This window comes from Oncorhynchus mykiss, chromosome 4 (assembly GCF_013265735.2).
Source record: "Oncorhynchus mykiss isolate Arlee chromosome 4, USDA_OmykA_1.1, whole genome shotgun sequence".
Classification (NCBI taxonomy): Eukaryota; Metazoa; Chordata; class Actinopteri; order Salmoniformes; family Salmonidae; genus Oncorhynchus; species Oncorhynchus mykiss.
In genome coordinates, this window is record NC_048568.1 from 451818 (window position 1) to 475776 (window position 23959).

The 23959-nt window shown below is 41.6% G+C and overlaps 1 protein-coding gene across 12 annotated transcripts in view; it reads right to left on the reverse strand.

The window, feature by feature from the left end:
* Nucleotides 1–8023: 8023 nt before the first annotated feature.
* LOC110521963 (ephrin type-B receptor 3) overlaps nt 8024–23959 on the reverse strand; it is a 97325-nt gene continuing 81389 nt past the window's right edge. For 9 of the 12 annotated variants that reach the window (XM_036975476.1, XM_021599981.2, XM_036975473.1 and 6 more), the window contains 2 exons: nt 22421–22576; nt 8024–12116 (listed from right to left, as the gene is read on the reverse strand). In XM_036975476.1, the coding sequence (XP_036831371.1) occupies nt 12008–12116; nt 22421–22576 (265 nt within the window). In that variant the 3' untranslated portion in view covers nt 8024–12007. The remainder of the gene's footprint in view (nt 12117–22420; nt 22577–23959) is intronic. The other 3 variants (XM_021599983.2, XM_021599982.2, XM_036975474.1) reach the window with 1 other exon arrangement.

The following is a 23959-nucleotide window of genomic DNA, read 5'->3' on the forward strand; positions in this document are numbered from 1 at the left end:
TGTCATTCCTTACAGAATGCAGCAGCCATCAAATGAAGCATCGGGGAGTGCTGGCGGTTCGGTTGGTGGTGAAGTCGGGTCCGGGGTTTGCCGCCGATGGAACCGGGGGTGCCTTAGCTGGATGATCAGGCTTCCATGTCCTAGCTGGCTCGGGAAGTTTCTTTGCCCCAGTTGGCTCAGAAGGCGCCCATACCAGCTCTCAGCAGGATCGTCAGATTTTTACGCCCAGCCGGCTCGCCAGGCTGCTACGCCTCAGCCGAATCATCAGGCTCCTATGCCTCAGCCAGCTCGCCCGGCTCCCACGCCACTGCCAGTTCGTCAGGATTTTACGCCCAGCTGGGTTTGTCCAGCGCCCGTGCCTCAGCCAGCCCATTGGGCGCGCCCAGGTGGGACCCCAGGTGGCGCCACTAGAGGGGAGGGGGGGGGGGGTTACTGTCATGCCTGCTCCTGCTCTTTCCCCCTCGTGCTCGAGGGCGCCAGGCTGCCCTGCAATTCCCTCGTCACGTGCATCAGCAAATTATTGGACTCACCTGGACTCAATCACCTGTTTATTACCTCCCCAGTTACACAGCTCTGCTCTCTGCTACTGCATTGATTGTCTTACGTCTGTGTTTTACCCGGTTCTGACACTGTTCCAGTTCTGTTTTCATGTCTGTTCTGACTAAATGTTGACTCCCCGTACCTGCTTCTCTTCTCCAGCGTCATACCTTACACTTAATAAGTCACAGAAAAAGTTGCATAATTCTGGATTTTTAACAAAGCAGACACGGAATATCCCTTTCAGCATGGTGAAGATATTAAATGCACTTTGGAAGGTGAATCAATACACACAGTCACTACAAATATAACAGCCATCCTTCCTAATTCAGTTTCAATAGAGGAAGGCAATTGCTCAAGGATTTCACCATGAGGCCAATGATGGCTTTGGAATAGTTACTGAGTTTAATAGCAACTTAAAATGGATCAACAACCTGGTTACTAGACAATGCTAACCTAATTGACAGAGTGAAAAGAAAGAAGCCTGTACGGAATACAAAAATTCCAAAACATGCATCATGTTTGCAAAAAGGTACTAAAGTTATATTGCAAAAATGTGGCAAAGCAATTAACTTTTTGTCCTGAATACAAAGTGTTATGTTTGGGGCAAATCCAATAAAACACATTACTGAGTACCACTCTCCATTTCTTCAAGCATAGTGGTGGCTGCATCATGTTATGGATATGGTTGTAATACTTCAGGACTGAGGAGTTTTTCATTATAAAAATAAACAGAATGGAGCTAAGCACAGGCATAATCCTAGAGGAAAATCTGGTTCAATCTGCTTTCCAACAGGCACTGAGAGGCAAATTCGCCTTTCGGCAGGACGGAGTTGCTTACCAAGAAGAACTTGAATGTGCCTGAGTGGCCGAGTTACAGTTTCGACTTTTGCTTGAAAATCTGTGGCAAAACTTGTTTTCTAGCTATGATCAACAATCAATTTGACAGAGCTTGAATAATTTTAACAAGAATAATGGGCAAATATTGTACAATCAAGTTGTGCAAAGCTGTTGGAGACTTTCACACAAAGACTCAGACCTGTATCGCTTCCTAAGGTGATTCTAGCATGTATTGACTCAGGGGTGTGAATACTTATGTAACTTAGATATTTATTTTCATTTTGTCATTATGGGATATTATGCGTAGATGAGTGTGAATTTATTTTATATTGATTCCCTTTTTAATTTAGGCTGTAACACAACAAAATGTGGAATACGTGAAGAGGTATGAATACTTTCTGAAGGCACTTCAGAATTATAGGTCTTTCAGTGTATTAGAAATTTAGAGTCAGGGGTCAGTAAAATGTCACTGTTTCTGCAATTTTTGTTCTATTACTTCCATAATGCAATTTAGTATCTTAATAATTAGATATGAAATAAGATTTCACATTCTACTTTATGAGGATTCTGGATACTGGTCCATACCAGCTGAACTATTGAGCTATATATACTATTGAGCTATTACCATAGTACAAGTTCTGCAGAAATTGAAATAAGTTGTACTGAGGCTGTCCTAATATGTACACCGTACACACACACATATACAGTGGCTTCGGAAATTATTCAGACCCCTTGACTTTTTCCACATTTTCTTACGGTTACAGCCTTAATTAATGTAAAATGGATGATAAAAAAAAAAATACTCAACTACCTACACACATTACCCCATAATGATACAGTGAAAACAGATTTCTGGACATTTTTGCACATTTATTAAAAATGTAAAACTGAAATACCTTATGTACATAAGTATTCATAACCTTTGCAATGAGACTCGAAATTGAGCTCAGGTGCCTCCTGTTTCCATTGATCATCTTGATGTTTCAACAACTTGATTAGAGTCCACCTGTGGTAAATTCAATTGATTGGACATGATTTGGAAAGGCACACACCTGTCTATATAAGGTACCATAGCCAACAGAGCAAAAATTAAGCCATGAGGTGAAAATAATTGTCCGTAGAGCTCTGAAACAGGATTGTGTAAAGGCACAAATCTGGGGAAGGGTACCAACAAATGTCTGCAGCATTGAAGGTCCCCAAGAACACAGTAGCCTCCATCATTCTTAAATGAAAGAAGTTTGGAAGCACCAAGACTCTTCCTAGAGCTGGCCGCACGGCCAAACTGAGCAATAGGGAGAGAAGGGCCTTGGTCAGGGAGGTGACCAAGAACCCAATTGTCACACTGACAGAGTTCTAGAGTTGGAAGGTAACAACATCTCCACCCCGCTGATCCTGAACACTGGGGCCCCACAAGGGTGCGTTCTGAGCCCTCTCCTGTACTCCCTGTTCAGCCACGACTGCGTGGCCATGCACGCCTCCAACTCAATCACCAAGTTTGCGGACGAGACTACAGTGGTAGGCTTGATTACCAACAACGACGAGACGGCCTACAGGGAGGAGGTGAGGGCCCTCGGAGTGTGGTGTCAGGAAAATAACCTCACACTCAATGTCAACAAAACTAAGGAGATGATTGTGGACTTCAGGAAACAACAGAGGGAGCACCCCCCTATCCACATCGATGGGACAGTAGTGGAGAGGGTAGTAAGTTTTAAGTTCCTCGGTGTACACATCACAGACAAACTAAATCGGTCCACCCAGACAGACTGCATCGTGAAGAAGGCGCAGCAGCGCCTCTTCAACCTCAGGAGGCTGAAGAAATTTGGCTTGTCACCAAAAGCACTCACAAACTTCTTTGTGCCTGGTACGGCAACTGCTCCGCCCACAACCAAAAGGCTCTCCAGAGGGTAGTGAGGTCTGCACAACGCATCACTGGGGGCAAACTACCTGCCCTCCAGGACACCTACACCACCGGATGTCACAGGAAGGCCATAAAGATCATCAAGGACAACAACCACCCGAGCCACTGCCTGTTCATCCCGCTATCATCCAGAAGGTGAGGTCAGTACAGGTGCATCAAAGCAGGGACCGAGAGACTGAAAAACAGCTTCTATCTCAAGGCCATCAGACTGTTAAACAGCCACCACTAACATTGAGTGGCTGCTGCAAACACACTGACTCAACTCCAGCCACTTCAATAATAGGGATTGATGGAAATTGATGGAAAATATATCAGTAGCCACTTTAAACAATGCTACTTAATTTAATGTTCACATACACTACATTATTCATCGTATATGTATATACTGTCCTCAATATCATCTACTGCATCTTTATGTAATACATGTATCACTATCCACTTTAAACTATGCTACTTTGTTTACATACCCTACATTACTCATCTCATATGTATATACTGTACTCGACACCATCTACTGCATCTTGCCTATGCCGTTCTGTACCATCACTCAATCATATATCTTTATGTACATATTCTTTATCCCTTTACACATGTGTGTATAAGGTAGTAGTTTTGGAATTGTTAGGTTAGATTACTTGTTGGCTATTACTGCATTGTCGGAACTAGAAGCACAAGCATTTCGCTACACTTGCATTAACATCTGCTAACCATGTGTATGTGACAAATACATTTGATTTGATTTTGATTTGAAACCTGGAACCATCCCTACGGTGAAGCATGGTGGTGCTTTGGAGATGTCTTTCAGCGGCAGGGACTGGGAGACTAGTCAGGATGGAAGCTGAACAGAGAAAAGTACAGAGAGATCTTTGATGCAAAAACCTGCTCCAGGGTTCAACCTTCCAACAGGACAACAACCCTAAGCACACAGCCAAGATAACGCAGAAGTGGCTTTGGGACAAGTCTCTGAATGTCCTTGAGTGGCCCACCCAGAGCCTAGACTTGAACCCGATCAAACATTTCTGAAGAGACCTGAAAATAGCTGTGAAGCAGCGCTCCCCATCCTACCTGACTGAGCTTGAGAGGATCTGCAGAGAAGAATGGAATAAACTCACCAAATACCGGTGTGCCAAGCTTGTAGCATCATACCCAAGAAGACTTGAGGCTATAATCGCTGCCAAAGGTGCTTCAACAAAGTCCTGAGTATTTTTTTTAACCTTTTTGGGATAGGGGGCAGCATTTTCGCTTTTGGATGAATATAGCGTTCCCAGACTGAACTGCCTCCTACTCTGTCCCAGATGCTAATGTATGTATAGTATTATTAGTATTGGATGGAAAACACTCAGAAGTTTCTAAAACTGTTTGAATGATGCGTATGAGTATAACAGAACTCATATGGCAGGCAAAAACCTGAGAAGAAATCCAAACAGGAAGTGAGAAATCAATTTTCAAAACAGTGCCTATTGAAATCCTAGTGAGATATGAATGAGGATGCACTTCCTAGGGCTTCCACTAGATGTCACCGTCTTTGGAAACTGGTTTGACGATTCTACTATAAAGGAGGGGCTCATCATAGCTCTTTGAGTGAGTGGTCTGGCAGAGAGACTCGGTCTCATGACACGTGCTCCCGACAGAGTTTGCTCTCGTTCCAATGCTTTTCTTCAGACAATGAAATTCTCCGGTTGGAACCTTATTGATGAGTTATGTTAAAAACATCCTAAAGATTGATTGTATACATAATTTGACTTGTTTCAACGGACTGAGTTTTTGTCTGAAGGAAGTGCTCGCGCCTCATGGAGATGGATTACTGGGCTGAACACGCTAACAACAAGTGGCTAAATGATGGGCTTTATGGAACTTTATGGAACAAATCAGTAATTGTTTGTGTTTTTTCTAGCTTCCGTTGACGCCAAAATGGCGAATATTCCTCTGGCTGTTTTGGGTTCTGGGCTCCGTTCTCAGATTATGCTTTTTCCGTAAAGTTTAATGAAATCTGACACAGCGGTTGCATAGAGGATAAGTCTATCTTTAATTCTGTGAACAACACTTGCATCTTTTATCAATGTTTATTATTAGTATTTCTGCAAAATCACCGGATGTTTTGGAATCAAAACATTACTGCACGTAACGAGCCAATGTAAACTGAGATTTTGGGATATAAATATGCACATTATCGAAAAAAATATACATGTATTGTGTAACATGATGTCCTATGAGTGTCATTTGATGAAGATCATCAAAGGTTAGTGATTAATTTTATCTGTAGTTCTGCTTTTTGCGACTCCTATCTTTAGCTGGAAAATGGCTGTGTGTTTTTGTGACTTTACTCTGACCTAACATAATCATATGTTGTGCTTTCGCTGTAAAGCAATTTTGAAATCGGACACGATGGGTAGATTGACAAGATGTTCATCTTTCATTTGCTGTATTGGACTTGTTAATGTGTGAAAGTTACACATTTCAAAAAAATATTTTTGAATTTCGCGTGCTGCCTTTTCAGCGGAACCCCTTGCCTAGAAAGGTTAAATAAATTAGCAGAAACATTTTTTTTAAACTATTTCTGCTTTGTCATTATGAGGTATTGTGTGTAGATTGATGAGGGGAAGAAAAAAAACATTTAGAAGAAGGCTATAACCTTGCCCATATTGATACAGATGAAAGATGGTATTACAGGCAATTTAACTTCTTGGTGACAGGGGGGCAGTATTGAATAGCTTGGATGAATAAGGTGCCCAGAGTAAACTGCCTGCTACTCTGTCCCAGATGCTAATATATGGATATTAATAGTAGTATTGGATAGAACACTCTCTGAAGTTTCTAAAACTGTTTGAATGATGTCTGCGAGTATAACACTCATATGAACTCATATGGCAGGCGAAAACCTGAGACAAATCCAACCAGGAAGTGGGAAATCTGAGGTTTGTAGTTTCATTTAAGTGATTGCCTATCCAATATACTGTGTCTATACTGTGTCTACTTCCCAAGGCTTCCAGCAGATGTCAACAGTCTTTAGAAAGTGCTTTGAGGCTTCTATTGTGGAAGGGTGTCTAATAAGAGCTGTTTCAACAATTGGACTAGAATGAGGCCAATCAGTTATTTACTGCGCGGTCACCGTTCCTTCTTTTTCCTCTGTAATGAATACGCTATTGTCCGGTTGGAATATTATTGAAGATTTATCATAAAAAGACCCTAAGGATTGATTGTAAACAGTGTTTGACATGTTTCTACAAACTGTAATGGAACTCTTTTGACTTTTCGTCTGGATTTTGCGCTCTCACATTGTGCCTTTGGAATAGTGAACTAAACACGCAAACAAAACGGATGTATTTGGACATAAATATGGACGTAATCAAACAAAACAAACATTTCTTGTGGAAGTGGGAGTCCTGGGAGTGCATTCCGACGACGATCAGCAAAGGTAAATGAAGATTTATAATGCTATTTATGACTTTTGTTGACTCCACAATTTGTTGGGTAACTGTATGGCTTGCTTTTGTGGCTGAACCTGTTCTCAGATTATTGAATATTGTGCTTTTGCCATAAATCTTTTTTGAAATCTGACACAGTGGTTGCATTAAGAACAAGTTTATATTTGATTCTATGTAAAACATGTATCTTTCATCAAAGTTTATGATGAGTATTTCTGTTATTTGATGTGGCTCTCTGCAATTTCTCTGGATGTTTTGGAGGCATTTATGAACATGGCGCCAATGTAAACTGAGGTTTTTGGATATAAAATTAACTTGATCGAACAAAACATACATGTATTGTGTAACATTGAGTCCTGGGAGTTTCATCTGATGAAGATCGTCAAAGGTGTGTGATTTATTTTATCTATATTTCTGCTTTTTGTGACACCTCTCTTTGGTCGTAAAATGGCTGAATGCTTTCTGTGACTAGTTGCTGACCTAACATAATGATATGTTCTGCTTTCACCAAAAAGCCTTTTTGAAATCGGACACTGTGGTTGGATTAACAAGAATCTTTAAAATGGTGTAAAATACTTGTATGGTTGAGGAATTGTAATTATGAGATTTCTGTTGTTTTGAATTTGGCGCCCTGCAGTTTCACTGGCTGTTGGCGAAGTGGGACGCTAGCATCCCGAACGATCCCAGAGAGGTTAACAGACTGTTGTTGGACATAAAAGTCTTCAAGCTGTTTTTAAGGAGAACGAGAATAATGTGGCCTTTAAGGTGGATAGCAAGAACTGGTGGAAGGTGAGTGGGAAGGGAATAAAAAAACATGTTTGGAATACGGTACATTAAAAACAATTACAAAAGTTAAGGCTGGGAATGGGGCTTGTTTGTTTTTGTCGAGATCACTGTCTTAAATGAAGGTGCTGTTGCAAGTATTAAGTAAGACTATTTTGAAAACCTAAGTGCTAGGACTGTGTTTATATAATGTCCTGAAGAGGTGCTTTCAGCAGAACATTGACAGCGCATCAATTGTCTGAAATATGTCAATTTCGTTAAGTAAACAACAGTCGGAAATGTCTTTAATTTCCTATCAGATTTTTTTAGAACTGTCTTTCAGTCTACGTTATGGTTTCTTAAACGTTGTTATAACTGTAAAGATGTAACTTTGTATTTGTCTTGGTATTTATTCTGATAAGAGAAAATGAAGACTGTGAAAATGAATAAATCATGTTGATAGTTTGTTACTTGTAAAATATAATATAGGCCTATGAATGTATGAAATGTGTATACAAATTCATCACACCACTCAAAAGACTCAGACTGATAAATCATTTAATTGCAAAAGGGTATTTTAGAAATATTTCTACAAGAATGCATTTTTTTTAATCAATTTGTTGTTTTGTCTGCACCATCATTAAATATATCTCAATGCTTTCAAAGAGGAACAAAATAACTGCAAATCTCAAAGGTTTCTTCCTTTTCCTCTCACTATACATATACAACACTTGTAAACATCTCACTTTTTTCGATATGTATTTGGAAAGTGAAGAGAAGACAGGCATATTAAGTGAGTTTGTTTAATTTTTGTATATATATATATGTATATAAAACAGTGACAGATGAAGAAAAACATTTCTGAAAAATATTATACCGGAAAATGTTAGGGGTTAAAAGTCGTGGGCTTAGATGGGGTGGAGTGTGGAAGGATTAGGGGATAGGTAGAGGAATGTGAGGCGAGTGTTAACTCTGTATACTTTCAGAGAGATGGGGTGATTGGCACAGAGAGATACTGTGTCTACCATAAATGTATAGTGTGCGGACTGGATTGGTTCAGTAGAAAATTATAATACTAGCACCTATATCCACACACACACACACACACACACACACACACACACACACACACACACACACACACACACACACACACACACACACACACACACACACACACACACACACACACACACACACACACACACACACACACTCCATTCACATGTCAGCGCTAAGCAGAGATACTGGTGTGTAAGATATGATTACAAAAACACAGAATGATGAACAATCGTCAACTCTTGACAATTCAAGGTCCTAAGTATGAAACATCTGTTAGGAACATCTCCCTACAGTGTGAAAAATCTATTTGTTCCAACAATATGTTCAGAGTTGATGTGCAAAGCATTTAGTCATTTTAAGATATGTAGCTGCAGCATCAGAGCTCATCACTCATTCAGCTTTTTTTTCCCCCAAAGCAAATTCAAGACCTAGCACAGCTTCTGCAACAAATCAATAGTTCAACCTAGCGCTGAGCTGCCATTTTTCATGAATGGGCATGTCAAACATCTGATTGTATTCAGCCTTCTCCATTGTTCACATTCATCAACCGAGTTCTATTAAGTCATTGTCCTAGCTGATGTAGCATTTGTACCTCACCTCACTTTTAGAGCATTATTGTTGTTACCACTATCATTATCGTACAGTGCAACTTTTTTGGGTTAGTAAGCCCTTACATGGGACTTATTGAACTGGAAATGCCTCTATTTTAAAAGAAGATTAAATGAAATCAAAATAAGGAACACATTTTTGCATAATATCCTTGATGGCTTCAGAGGTTTCAAAAGAAAGTCTAAAAGAGTAATATTGCACGACTTGATGCACGGTAGACAACAGAAACTTTCTGGAAAATAATCTGTGGGGACCAGCACTGCAAGTACCACTCTACCTAATACAGGTGGTTCATCCCATCCTTCAGCCCCCATCCCCTCTCCCCTCCTACTATAACACTGATGGTACATCCTAGGGGATGCAGCTGCTATCATTTACAATGAGCGCTCCAGATTGCTGCCTGTCTCCAGGCCAAGGTTGTTGGTCCCCGCACTGTACTAATCAGGCAGAGCCGCAGAGTCTAGACAGAATGATTGCAGCCTGAACAGGAAATAAATACAGATAATCATAGGCCGTCCATCCGTATGTCTGCGCTGGACTGTGAATGTATCCCTCGGAGCAGCAGATTGGCCACTGCATTAATCAGTCTGACAAACCGGGTCCAAGGGGCCACTTCTCTGAAAAAAGTGGACCATGGCCCAATCACGGAGGTGCACACACTGAGCCCTTGACGGAGCTCCGTCTACAGACCCATCGGTTTAAGAATGGTCTCTGTCACAGAGCTATACAGTGGGGGTAACGGACAATATTGAGATGTACAAACACACTTTTCAATAAAATCTCCATCGACCATTGGGTGTGTCAACTGTGTCAGGAAGTTTCATTTGGATAAAGGTGCATGGAAGACAACTACTGACAAGTTCACATGGCTACACAATATAATCTTCTTTACAGATGATTGAGAGAAGGAATGGTACAGCTAAAGATCCAGTCTTGGCGGTCACCAATACAATTTGACCTGAAACACAAGCTCAACATACCCACTAACACACGGAAACATACACTTGAAAGGAGAGGGAGGTTGTTGGTGCAGAGTGTATACCCCTCGTGGTCTAACCACGGTTTACCCCTTGAAATGCTAATATCATTGCAGCTGTCCCTAACTTCTCTCTACCTTTCCCTTCCTCACATTCTCTCTCTCTCATTCTATTCATCTTCAATCCCTCGCTATCTGCTCATTTCACTCAGAATCAAACGACATCTCACAACAACACTTTCCCAGTTTCTCAAATAGCATTTTGTTTTCATGTTATTTATCTTGTTTTTTGTTACAAAACATTACAGGCTGTTTAGAACAACAACAAAAATACATTATCCAATTTTATATGCACATTTTTATAATAATCAATAATTTGCCGAATCCTCTTGGGTCTTTTCGTTTCCTCTTGATTGTTCTTTAGAATAAGTCCACAGTTCAAATGGCCTCTTGTCCAAGTGGGGAGAAAAATAAATACACTGGGTGGAAGTATAGAAATTTAGCTAAAGTTTTAGATACATTATTTATCCAGGTATTAGTAAAAAGAAAGTTACGGTGTCTTTCGTGGTTGCCCTTAGTTTTGTACGATGCATATATATTTCCAAATGTTTGGATTTCAATAAAAAAAATGTTAACAGTTGTCCACAGAATATAGCGTAATTGTTTCCGATATAATTGTTGCTTCTTGTCACTGTTCAGTTCATGCGTTAATTCTCCATGGTGGTGATGTAGCTGAAGCTGTATTGTACAGTATTTTGTTACACTCATACATTCGCATACACACAAACACACATACATACTCACGCACAAACACAAGCACACACAAAAGGCTGGTCGTTCTTTGTATTGAGTTGCCACAGTTCTCACCTAACTCCTCCCTCCCCCATCACACAAAGCATCCAACAGGACTACTTAGCTCTGACCAGCCATCTTGAAACACAAATCTCCCCGAAGTGATGGAACAGAAAAACATAAATGGAAGGCTCATGTAAACAAATTAACAGCAATTCTTATAGTAAGAAAAACACAATTGATGAGACAAAATGAACCAATGGTCCCAAACTTTGAGAACATCCTGAGTGTGAGTTCCCCCAGGTTTTAGAAAAAGGTTGGTTCCATACCTGGTTAAGCCAAACTAATGTGGCCAGCTCCAGCTAAGCAGCTCTCATTTGACCTCTGTGACCCGCTGATTTGCCCTCTTCCTCCATGTCCTTCTTAGGCATGTGCCCAACGTACATAATAATACACCTTCAATATGAAGATGGCGAATAACACACACACCAACAATAAAACAATTTATATCGTTTTCATTTATCATCTTGGTGTCCAAACTTTTTTTGTGTGCAAACGCTCGTTCACGTTTCCTGCTTTTTGAAACACTTTATACTCCGTGTTCATCCTTTTACAACTGTAATGTCCGTCAGGGGGCTTTCCGACAGATGTTGGGGTAGGGTCAAGGTTCAAGGAGATAGATTTTCACAGGAGGAAGACTACGTTCAGGATACAAGAGGTGGGAGGGGAGGGTTTAAGTCCTGGCCAACCTCACAAACACACGCGCACGCATGCAAACATCACCCCACACTGAAACAAGTGAGGCACGCATGGGTTATGGGTTCTCTGTCTTGTCTATAGACATTTCTTTTTTACAAAATAATCCTGTTTAAAGTCTTATCGGATGGAAAAACATTGGACTAATAATGTGGAACACAGAAACATAAAATGTTGGCGTGGAAGAAAAATAAGAAAAACACAAGTTCGAGGCACTGCAAGCCAGTTTTGTTCTCGTCTGATTGGCAGAGATGGTCAGGCAGCTAGGGTTTCCTATTGGCTCTTTCTCTGGCACAGTTCCTCCCCATTCTGTCTGTCTGTTGGTCCATCTCAGACCTGGACAGGCAGTGTTTGGTTCATCTGTAGTCTCATGTCCTGAATGCTGCCTAGAATCTTCTTCTGGTGGCCAGCCAATGTCACTCCTATCCGAAGAAGGTCTCTGAGAAGAGAGAGAGAGAGAGAGAGAGAGAGAGAGGTCAGGCATAAACAAAAATAGGTCTACTTGAATCCAAATAATTGTTCTGGTCAGGAAAACATTGGGCCCTAATTATAAGATGTAGACAGGGAGTCCTAAGCACGCCTTTCCTACTCACTTCTCAGTATTTGGTATTCAGACACGTAACGCGCTCTACAGGTGTGGCTACCTTGCACACTCTGAATAAATGTCATTCATCTTGCTGAAAACCCTCACACTTGCTGGCCAACAGATTTTTCTTGTGGAGTTTTCATTCAATAGGCACCCCTTTGAATACGGTGTAGCTTTAAGTTAGATTTTTTTTCGACAGACTAGAATATATTAAGAGAATGGGTTAAATATTGGCTCTCGCTCAGGGGTGCGTGCTCAGTCCCCTCCTGTACTCCCTGTTCACTCATGACTGCAAGGCCAGGCACGACTCCAAAACCATCATTAAATTTACAGATGACACAACAGTGGTAGGCCTGATCACCGACAACGACGAGACAGCCTATAAGGAGGAAGTCAGAGACTTGGCCAGGACAACAACCTCTCCCTCAACGTGATCAAGACAAAGGAGATGATTGTGGACTACAGGAAAAAGAGGACCGAGCACACCCCCATTCTCATCGACGGGGCTGCAGTGTAGCAGGTTGAGAGCTTCAAGTTCCTTGGTGTCCACATCACCAACAGACTAACATGGTCCAAGCACACCAAGACAGTTGTGAAGAGGGCACAACAAAACCTATTCCCCCTCAGGAGACTGAAAAGATTTGGCATGGGTCCTTAGACCCTCAAAAGATTCTACAGCTGCACCATCGAGAGCAGTGGTTGCATCACTGCATGGTATGGCAACTGCTCGGCCTCCGACCACAAGGCACTACGAAAGGCCTAGTACATCACCGGGGCCAAGCTTCTATCCAGGACCTCTATAGCAGGCAGTGTTAGAGGAAGGCCCAAAAAATTGTCAAAGACTCCAGCCACCCTAGTCATAGACTGTTCTTTCTGCTACCGCACTGCAAGCGGTACCGGTGCACCAAGTCTAGGTCCAAAAGGCTTCTAAACAGCTTCTACCCCCAAGCCATAAGACTCCTGAACATCTAGTCAATGCTACCCAGACTATTTGCAGAGCGCCCCCCCCTCTCACCCCTTCTTTACACCACTGCTACTCTCTGTTGTCATCTATGTATAGTCACTTTAATAACTCTACCTACATGTACATCCTACCTCAAATAACCAGTGCCCCCCGCACATTGACTCTGTATCGGTACCCCCCTGTATATAGTCTCGCTATTGTTATTTCACTGCTGCTCTTTAATTACTTGTTACTTTTATCTCTTATTCTTATCTGTTTTTTTAAACTGAATTGTTGGTTAGGGGCTCATAAGTAAGCATTTCACTGTAAGGTGAACCTGTTGTATTCGGCGCATGTCACTAATCAAATTTGATTTGATGTGAAAATATATGCATATTCGTCTCCTTTACGTATGAAAGAAAGGAAACAGTGGTTTAATTAATTCTGAAATTGCCACATTCAGTTCTTCAACGCATGGTAATGTTGGAAGTTTTGTGTACATACATTGCCTTCAGAAAGTATTCACACCATTTACTTTTTCCACATTTTATTGTGTTACAGCCTGAACATAAAATTGATTAAATTGAGTTTTTGTATTTCTGGTCTACGCACAATACCCCATAATGTCAAAGTGGAATTATGTTTTTAGACATTTTTACAAATTAAGTAAAAATGAAAAGTACAGAACCAATAAGTATTCAACCCCTTTGTTTTGGCAAGCCTAAATAAATTCCGAAGTAAAAAAAAAGCTTAACATTTCACATAATAACCTGCAAGGACTCACTCCATATGCAATAATAATGTTTAACATGATTACCTCATCTCTTTACCCCACAGATAATTGTATCTATAAGGTCCCTCAGTTGAGACAGTGAATTTTAACCACAGTTTCAACCACAAAAGACCAGGGAGTTTTCCAATGCCTCACAAAGAAGGGCACATATTGGGGAATTTTTTTTTTTTTTTAAGTTGAAAAAAAGGTTGAAAAAAAGCAGACATTGAATATCCCTTTGAGCATGGTGAAGTTATTAATTTAACTTTGGATGGTGTATCAACACACCCAGTCACTACAAAGATACAGGCACCCTTCCTAACTCAGTTGCACATTGATCTGATACTGGTACTCCCTGTAAATAGCTCCATTCTTGTGCATTTAATTATATTCCCTCTTCTGTTACTATTTTTTATTAAAAGTTTTACTCTACATTGTTGGGAAGGGCTCGTAAACGAGCATTTCATCTGCAACATGTAGGGAGTTATTCGGCACGTGACAAATCAAATTTGATTTGCCGGTGAAGAAGGAAACTACTCAGGGATTTCACCATGGTGACTTTAAAACAGTTACAGAGTTTAATGGCTGTGATAGGACAAAACGGAGGATGGATCATTAACATTGTAGTTACTCCACTATACTAACATAAATGACAGAGTGAAAAGAAGGAAGCCTGTACAGAATAAAAATACTCCAAAACATGCATTTTATTTTTCCTTTATTTACGTAACTAGGCAATTCAGTTAAAAACTAAATCTTATTTTCAATGACAGCCTAGTGGCAGAAGGACTGATGTGTTCCTTGTCAGCTCAGGGATATGAACTTGCAACCTTTTGGTTACTAGTCCAACGCTCTAACCACTAGGCTACCCTGCCACATCCTGTTTGCAATAAGGGACTAAAGTAAAACTGGGAAGAAAATGTGGCAAAGACATGAACTTTATGTCCTGAATACAAAGTGTTATATTTGGGGCAAATCCAACACATCACAACGTACCACTCTTCATATTTTCAAGCATGGTGGTGGCTGCATCATGTTATGGGAATGCTTGTCATCGGCAACATCTAGGGAGTTCTTTAGGATAAAAATACATGGAATAGAGCTAAGCACAGGCAAAATCCTAGAGGAAAACCTGGTTGTCAGCTTTCCAACAGACACTGGGAGGCAAATTCATCCTTTCAGCAGGCTAATAACCTATATCATGAGGCACAATGTATACACTGGAGTTGCTTACCAAGATGACATTGAATGTTCGTGAGTGGGGGGGGGGGGGGGGGGTGATCATTGTCTAGCAACAACCAACTTGACAGAGCTTGAATACATGTTTTAATAATTGTACAGTCCAGATGACTTACCTAGAAATACTCACAGCTGTAATTGCTGCCTAAAATGTATTGACTCAGTGGTGTGAATACTTATGTAAATTAGATATTTATTGGAAATGAAATACAGAAATATGACATTTCAAAAAACATTTGTGTGTAGATATTATTTTTTTAAATCCATTTTTAATTCAGGTTTTATTAACATAACATGTGGAATAAGTCAAAGGGTATGAATTATTTCTGAAGCCACTGTAGAAATATTATAGGGAGAATATTGTACAATAGTAGGCTATACCCTTGTCTATTGCCTGGACTAACCATGTGGCGTGTGATGACACGCCCAAGTATTGCGCCATGCATCAGGTTCAAACGTTTGTGGCTTGGTCTGCGTTCCACTCCATAATGATTTAATTAGTGACGTGTTGACAGAGGAAGAAAATTAAGGTAAACAAAACAATGTAATTAAATGGAATGATAATATAGGCTATACCAACAGTAACTAACAGTAAATTGGCAGTTTAATACATGTGGTTATTAGGCCTAATGACGGTCGATACTGACAGTGGCTAATATTTAGCATGATAGAAATAGGAGACAGAGAACATCGGGGTAGCCATTAATTAAAACATTCAAGAATGCCCATCCCTGCAAGTTAAAAGGGAGTACAATTTAAATTCAGCGTAATGGCATAGCATTTCATAAACTTTACTGTGGGAAAGTTGATATGCTTCAGTTTGCTGCCTTATGACTGGTTTCACATTTGTCTCCAGAGATTATAATGTAAAATAGATATAGAGCAAATGTCATTTATATTTACAATTCCTTTATCCAAACGGATTACTCATTTACCAAGCTCTTATCAAAAGTTATTATCAAGTTGTACATTGCAGTGCTTGGAGAATGCTGTTATTTATATTGGAAAAAAGTGTTTTTTCCACTTGGAACAGTTAGGTTCGCAAGAATTTATTCATGGTTTACTCACTCGTAATGGTGGTGGAATTATTAGGGAATAAAGTCAATGTCAGAATATGGCATATCTGTATACGCACCTCCGCCACACCTTAATTTATTCGACCCTCCCATAGGGCATTACATGGACTCTACGATTTGGTCCTGCTGTACATACCTACACGTACACTACGGTCACAAGATGCAGGCCTCCTTATTCTCCCTAGAATTTCTAAGCAAACAGCTGGAGGCAGGGCTTTTTATGGAATGGTCTGCCTATCTATGTGAGAGACGCAGACTCGGTCTCAACCTTTAAGTCTTCACTGAAGACTTGTCTCTTCAGTAGGTCCTATGATTGAGTGTAGTCTGGCCCAGGGGTGTGAAGGGGAATGGAAAGGCACTGGAGTGACGAACCGTCCCTGATGTCTCTGCCTGGCCAGTTCCCCTCTCTCCACTGGGATTCTCTGCCTCTACCCCTATTACGAGGGCTAAGTCAGTGGCTTACTGGTGCTCTTCCATGCCATCTCTAGGAGGGGTGCGTCACGTCATGCCAGGCTTTTTTGCTCTATACTCGACTTGAGTGGGTTGAGTCACTGACGTGATCTTCCTGTCCAGTCTTGCGAGGCATGTGTAGTGGAGGAGATCTTGGTGGGCTATACTCAGCCCTGTCTCAGTTGGTGGTCTGTTGATATCCCTCTAGTGGTTTGGGGGCTGTGCTTGGGCAAAATGGGTGGGGTTATATCCTGCCTGGTTGGTCCTGTTCGGGGGTATCGTCGGACGGGGCCGCAGTTTCTATCGACCTCCCTCTGTCTCAGCCTCCAGTATCTATGCCCTGGGGGGCTAGGGTCAGTCTGTCCTATCTGGTGAAATTATCTTGTCTTACCAGGTTTCCAGTGTGAACTTAAGTATGCTCCCTCTAATTCTCTCTCTCTTCCTCCTCTCCCTGGGGCTCTGAGCCCTAGGACCATGCCTCAGGACTACCTGGCCTGATGACTCCTGGTGGTCCCCAGTCCACCTGGTTGTGCTGCTTCTCCAACTCAAATGTTCTGCCTGCGGCTATGGTACCCTGACATGTTCACCGGATGTGCTACCTTGTCACGGACCTGCTGTTTTCGTCTCTCACTCCTTTCTCTCCCTCTACCGCACCCGCTGTCTCGACCTCTGAATGCTCGACTATGAAAAGCCAACTGACATTTACTCCTGAGGTGCCGTCCTGCTGCACCCTCTACAACCACTGTGACTATTATTATTTGACCGTGCTGGTTATCTATGAATGTTTGAAGATCTTGAAGAATGATCTGGCCTTAATGACCATGTACTCTTATACCTCCACCCGGCACAGCTAGAAGAGGAATGTTCACCCCTCAGAGCCTGATTCCTCTCCAAATTTCTTCCTAGGTTCCTGCCTTTCTAAGGAGTTTTTCCTAGCTACCATGCTTCTACATCTCTGTTGCTTGCTGTGTGGGGTTTTAGGCTGGGTTTCTGTATCAGCACTTTGTGACATCTGCTGATGCAAAAAGGGCTTTATAAATACATTTGATTGATTACATTTGATTGACATATGCCAGTAGGTTTAAATGAGAACAAATACAGTTTGCCCTTGTGGAAACAATTGCAGACCGCAGTTATCTGTGTACACCAATAAAATGGCTTCCTTGTGTAACAGTATAGCTTCTGTCACTCTCCTCGCCCCTACCTGGGCATGAACCAGGGACCCTCTGCACACAGCCACCCTCGAAGCATCGTTACCCATCGCTCCACAAAAGCTACGGCCCTCGCAGAGCAAGGGGAACAACTACGTCAAGGGCTCAGAGCGAGTGACATCCCCAATTGAAAAGCTATTATGGTGCACCCCGCTAACCATTTCACGTCGGTTACACTCACCCCCTTTTTGACCTCCTCATTTTCCGCAGCAACCAGTCAACAGCATCCATGTAACAGTATAGCTTTCGTCCCTCTCCTTGCCCCTACCTGGGCTTGAACCAGGGACCCACTGCCCACATCAACAGCTGCCTCCCACGAAGCATTGTTACCCATCGCCGCGGCCCTTGTGGAGCAAGGGGAACAACTACTTCAATGTCGATGAGCAAGTGACGTCACCGATTGAAACGCTATTAGCGCGCACCACGCTAACTAGCTAGCCATTTCACATCGGTTACACTTGAGTCATGTCAACAAAATGGTGACACTCCTCAGTGCACTGATACCTGGGCCAGATGTAAAATACTTCAATATCCTGGCAGGTGGACGAGAGGAGGAAAATAGTAATGGGGAAGGGAGGTTAATATTTTAACAGTGCTTTATGCCACTGTGGGCCAGCTGGTGCTTTTCACATCACTAAAACCAATCTGCCAGCCAGCCAGCCAAACAACCTGTCAGTCGAGAAAACAAGTTAGTTATTGAGAAAACCAAGCAAGTGAGGAAGTCAGTCATGGAACATTCTGTCAGTAGCCAATCGGTTATTTCTGCAACAGAATGTAAGTCAGTGTGTCAACTAGTCAGTGATCGAGAAAATAAAATAAGTTAGTAATTATGTCAGTCAAAGAACAATCAGTTAGTAGCCAATGACATTCATATAACAGACTAGACTGCCAGTCAGTGAGTCAACTGGTAGGTCATTTGATGGTGATTCGTCTAGTCTTACACAGTCAGTTAGATGACAAAGCTGTCTTGAAAGACAAGACTGGAAGAGAACAGTAATCCATCCTTTCAATCAATCAATCAATCTTATAGCAGTCACCCAGGTTAACTTGTCTTTTAACAGTTTCTCAAACTGTCTTCATAGTTCAAAAGAGAACAGAGAGAGTTCACGCCAAAATGCGAGAAGCAATGGGGGATATGAAAATATGAAAATGACACCCACACAGCAGCCTTATTAAAGAATGGCAGCTATGAAAAAAGCTGTAGCACCTGTTTGGCGGCAGTCAGATAGACGGTGTAATCTAATCGTCTCAGCGGTGTTAGTTTAACACTAAGGCCTCATGTACTGGATTGTTAGGAATAATATCACAAGGACTCTCTTTTCCGCTCTTTTGTTTGTTTTTCCCTTGCCGATAACGAAGGAGAGAGCAAACCACGGTCGGCATCTGGGGGAACGATTAGCAAACCACGAGAGCCCAGCGCCTCTCTGGATCCTCTCCGTTCACACAGACAAAGACACACCTAAATTCAACCTTGTACACCGACACCATGCCCTTTGCAAGTCTGCATGTCTCTGTTGTCCTCTGCTTTTGCACACAGACACACACACACACACACACACACACACACACACACACACACACAACCTCTTCTATTACTTTTACTACGTATTTTGGACTTGAGACTTTTATTGTTATTATTGATGTTGAGGGAGCTAGCACATAAGCATTTCGCTGCACCTTTTGTACCTGCTGTAAAGTGTGTACACGACAAATTAAATCTAATTTTATTTTGATTTGACACAAACGATTTTTCCTAAATGAAATCAATTGTGTTTTTGTTTCCATTACAATCCCTCATCACTCCAGCAACGGGGGATAAAATGATCATAAATGCAAGCCATTAGAGGAATTACCTGCCATTAAGAGCAGGAGAGAGCCACTGTACAGCACACTTGTCGGCATGCCAAATTGAAACAAATCCCCTATTATCCACCTAACGAGGATGATACACTGATCATTATTATCATAATTATTTTATTTGATCACAACTGGCCCCGTTTCCATGACTTCTATGACACACATTTCCTGTTATATAAATAACTGTTATATAAATAACGTGCCAAGCTGGCTCTGAAAACGTTGGTCATGTTCATTAGGCCCCAAATGAAAGAAAATTGACTGAAACAGGGAGGGACTACCAGGACTTGTCCAATGATAAACGTTCCTTTTCATTTCGCGTTGCAAAACCTTTTAACATTTTGTTTCCTAATGAACACGACCCAGTTCTGTGTCAACTCTAGGTTATTATTGCTGGAAGGGAAGGTGTCGTGAGGTAACGTGCACTATGGAGGAGTGTATGTAGTGTCCTTCAAGTCTCTCCAGGATGAGGGAGAAGTGCTTTTTCTCTTATTGTGTTTTCACTTCAGGGTCAATTAGTGTTTGTGGACCCTTATCCCGAATGGTCTCTCACTAGTTGTACAACTGACCCTTTTCCTTTCCTTTCCAATCACATACAATGATAACAGTAACAACTGCAGCCACCATTATTCCCAAAGCGACTCAATTTGTAGTGTTACTAACTCTGGAGAACAACGCTGTGTGAGAACTGGGCCTCTGTGAGTGAATATTTAAATGCAATTTGAATGTCTCCAGTCATGTAGATTTCAAGGGCCATGCTCTCATTGGCACCCTAAGGATGTCTACTCACGTAGACATCATGTCTACAATGAGGCTGTTTGAATTCACCTGAGGTTAATTCTATTTGGTTGATTAAAATGGACTATTTCCAAACAACAAGGTGGGCCGACGCCAAAAACAGTGAAGTGGATCGATCTACTGTACGTCGAGGGAGGGGCAGATTGTTTTGCACATGACAATATTCTTATGATTAATGTCAAACTTGTTGCCACCTTCAATTCTTGCACATTTTCTTCAGAAAATGTATTCTGAACAAAAATATAAATGCAGAATGTAATAATTTCAACGATTCTACTGAGATACAGTTCATATAAGGAAATCAGTCAATTGAAATGAATGAATTAGATCCTAATCTATGGATTTCTGGGATCTTGATTTCAGCTCATGAAACATGGGACCAACAGTTGAAATGTTGCGTATATATTTCAACACTGTCTGCTCAGGCAAATTTGCTCAACCTAGAACCAATCAGAACTCCTGTACATATGCCTCGTGATAAAGGCAGCTAATGGCCTGCTTCTATCTAAGATGGAAAAACAGTGTCGGTGTGTTAAGATGAACTAACATTAACTACCAAAGACTAAATAAGATAATTATTAGTTTTTGAATGCACATTGACCTTTTAGACAATTTATTGAAAACTAGCCAATGTTACAGTTGACTAGCCTAGCCAGCTAATACTATCAACATCAATGCGCCTGCTCAGGAAGCTAGTATTTCATCACTGTCAGTGAATAAAATGTTGAATTATGTTTTGGCGAGATTGTCTCATTTCAAGTTAGCTGCAGGCTTAAATTAACATTAAATCATATGATTTAACAGAAACCCAAATAAAAGCATGTAGATAAATGTGTTTGTGTCATTTATGCTACAATGGAGGTTCAAAAATGACAGCTGCACAGGTATATTAGCCAATAAATATGGCGTAGCCTACTAGGGCTGTCCCTGACAAAAACAAATCTTGGTCGATCGAGAGTCATCCTATTCTTTTGACAAATCGATTGGTTGAAATGTTTCAACTTATTTTTCCATATATAGACAGAAACCCTATGTGTTTGAATAAAACCAACTACATATGCACTGAGCTTGTCTGATACTTTAAACCTCACTAGGGTAGCGGGCACATTTTTTATTTATTTTTCTGACCAATATTAACAGTGTAAACAAAACTAAATAAATAAGGGTAACAGAGAGTCTGTTCTAAAGGAAGAAAATATAAAGCCTTTATTACAGCAAACTAAAAACATTAATGAATTGCAGTTTATTTATTGTTTAGGCTAATTATTCAAAAGCTCCCTTTGCTGTTTAATTTAAAAACAAAAATTATTAATTGCATTTCAAAGCATGAATGTCTCATATGTTGTGTGATGGCATGATTGATTGATACAGTAGCCTATATATTGAATTTTTGACATTGCCAACAAACAGAAATGTGTTCAGAAGAAATTAATATACATATGTATATTATATGTATAAAAAAAACCAGTTCCACCCTCGACAGAAATCGATCATCTTGAAAACTAAAGAAGAAAGAAAGCTTGCCACGACCCACCGCCTAAGTCACTCACCGCTTAAGTCACTCACCATAACAAGTCACTCTTGCCATATCAATGAGGCCTTTTGAACTGAACTAACCTGAATTGAGTTTGATTCATTTGAATTGACTATTCCTCGATTCACCCAATCACCCTGCTATCTTGCCACATCAATGGGGTCATTTGAGCTGAAACAAACCAATTTGCAAGTGAACCAACTCATGTCTCAATGAAGCCATTTGAACTCAACTAAACCAAATATAATTAATCGGAATCGACTCATTCTTCACTCACTCTGCTGTCATCTGGGCCACGAGATCGAAGGAGGCAAAGCCGGCATTGAGGAAGTTGTCGCGATAGCGGCTCATCTTGATGGCATCCAGCCAGTCTCCCACGGTGGTGAAGGTGGTGTAGTCAGGGACGCATCGGTCGAGCAGAGGCTGCGATGCCCTACAGGAGGGAGGAGGAGAGTGAGACAAAAGAGAGAGGGTTAAGGTCATGCCTCGCCTCCAGCACCAATGAAACCTCACTCCCAAACCCCCAAAACGCCACCTCACTCCCTCCCTCGCTGCCCTTGTAGGGTCAAGGGTTAATCGCCTCCGTCGCCTGACGTAACCACCTTTGGCTACCGTTGGAGACTGGCTTGGCCGGGCATGTGTGTGTGTGTCTCTTTGGCATGATGACCAATGCTAAAGAGGCAAAAGGTGTGCAAACAACACAATACGGTGAAAGTGGAAAGACATTTCCTCAAGAATCTCTTGGACAGCGTGGAGATATTTGTGGACTGTCAACCTGTGTGTGTGTGTGTGTGTGTGTGTGTGTGTGTGTGTGTGTGTGTGTGTCTGTGCACGTGTGTGTATGCATACACCTGCAGACACCCAACGAGGCCCTTGGACTCTCCAAAAAACCCAACCACCCCTGATTGATGTCATATTTAGGGGGGCCACCTTGCAGTTTTAATAAACAGCAGTGGAAGTTTGAAAAGAGAGGGAGAGCTAGGGTGAACGAAGGAAGGTGGGGGAGAAAAGGACAGAAAGAAAAAAGGGGGAAGAAATAGGAGAAAGAGAACCTCTGTCTCTGTCTAGCTCTCTCTCTGACCGCTCTCTGCTCTGTTGATCCTTGTCGTCTTTTGATGACATTAGATTCACAATCAAAGGTGGATAGAAAAAAGAGAGGGAGCGAGTTAATAAGAGTCAATACAGAGGCTCCATTGAAGGGTTGACTGCTGCAGAGGGATAGGAGGAGTGCTCTTTAACAAGGCCTGCGCTTCAGTGCCCTGAGGGTTTGGGCTAGCCACCATCAACCATCAGACACAGTTCCCTCTTAATAGAGCATTGTTAGCCCCTTTCTGGAGTCTCGTACTGAAGTGGAAGGTGTCTAGCCTGATCCCAGATCTGTTTGTGCTATCTTGCCAACTCCTTATGGTCAGTGGAAAGACAGCCAAAACAGAGGATGTGGAATCAGGCTAGAAGTCAAAGGACGCCAAAGGCACTGGGAGAGGCCACTAAGACCGTATGTCTCATGTTATGAGGAGCAGTCACCTGAGTGGATACTCCCAAACTGGAGCCCAACGGGCAAAGGTGTTGTGACGGTTTCCTCATGGTTTTTGGTAAACGTTTTTTTGTTTGTCTTCAGTGTGAGTGGTGAAAGACACAGATCATTGGATTTTTCCGTGTCAGGCTACATGGGTATGCATTATGAGGCAGACAGACACACCTGACCGCACATCGCCGCCACCCCCCGCACACACACCACACACACGTACCACACACTCACTCGCGCATGACAGGAGGACACCTCCACTTGTATTGTATAAACTATAACACGACTCCC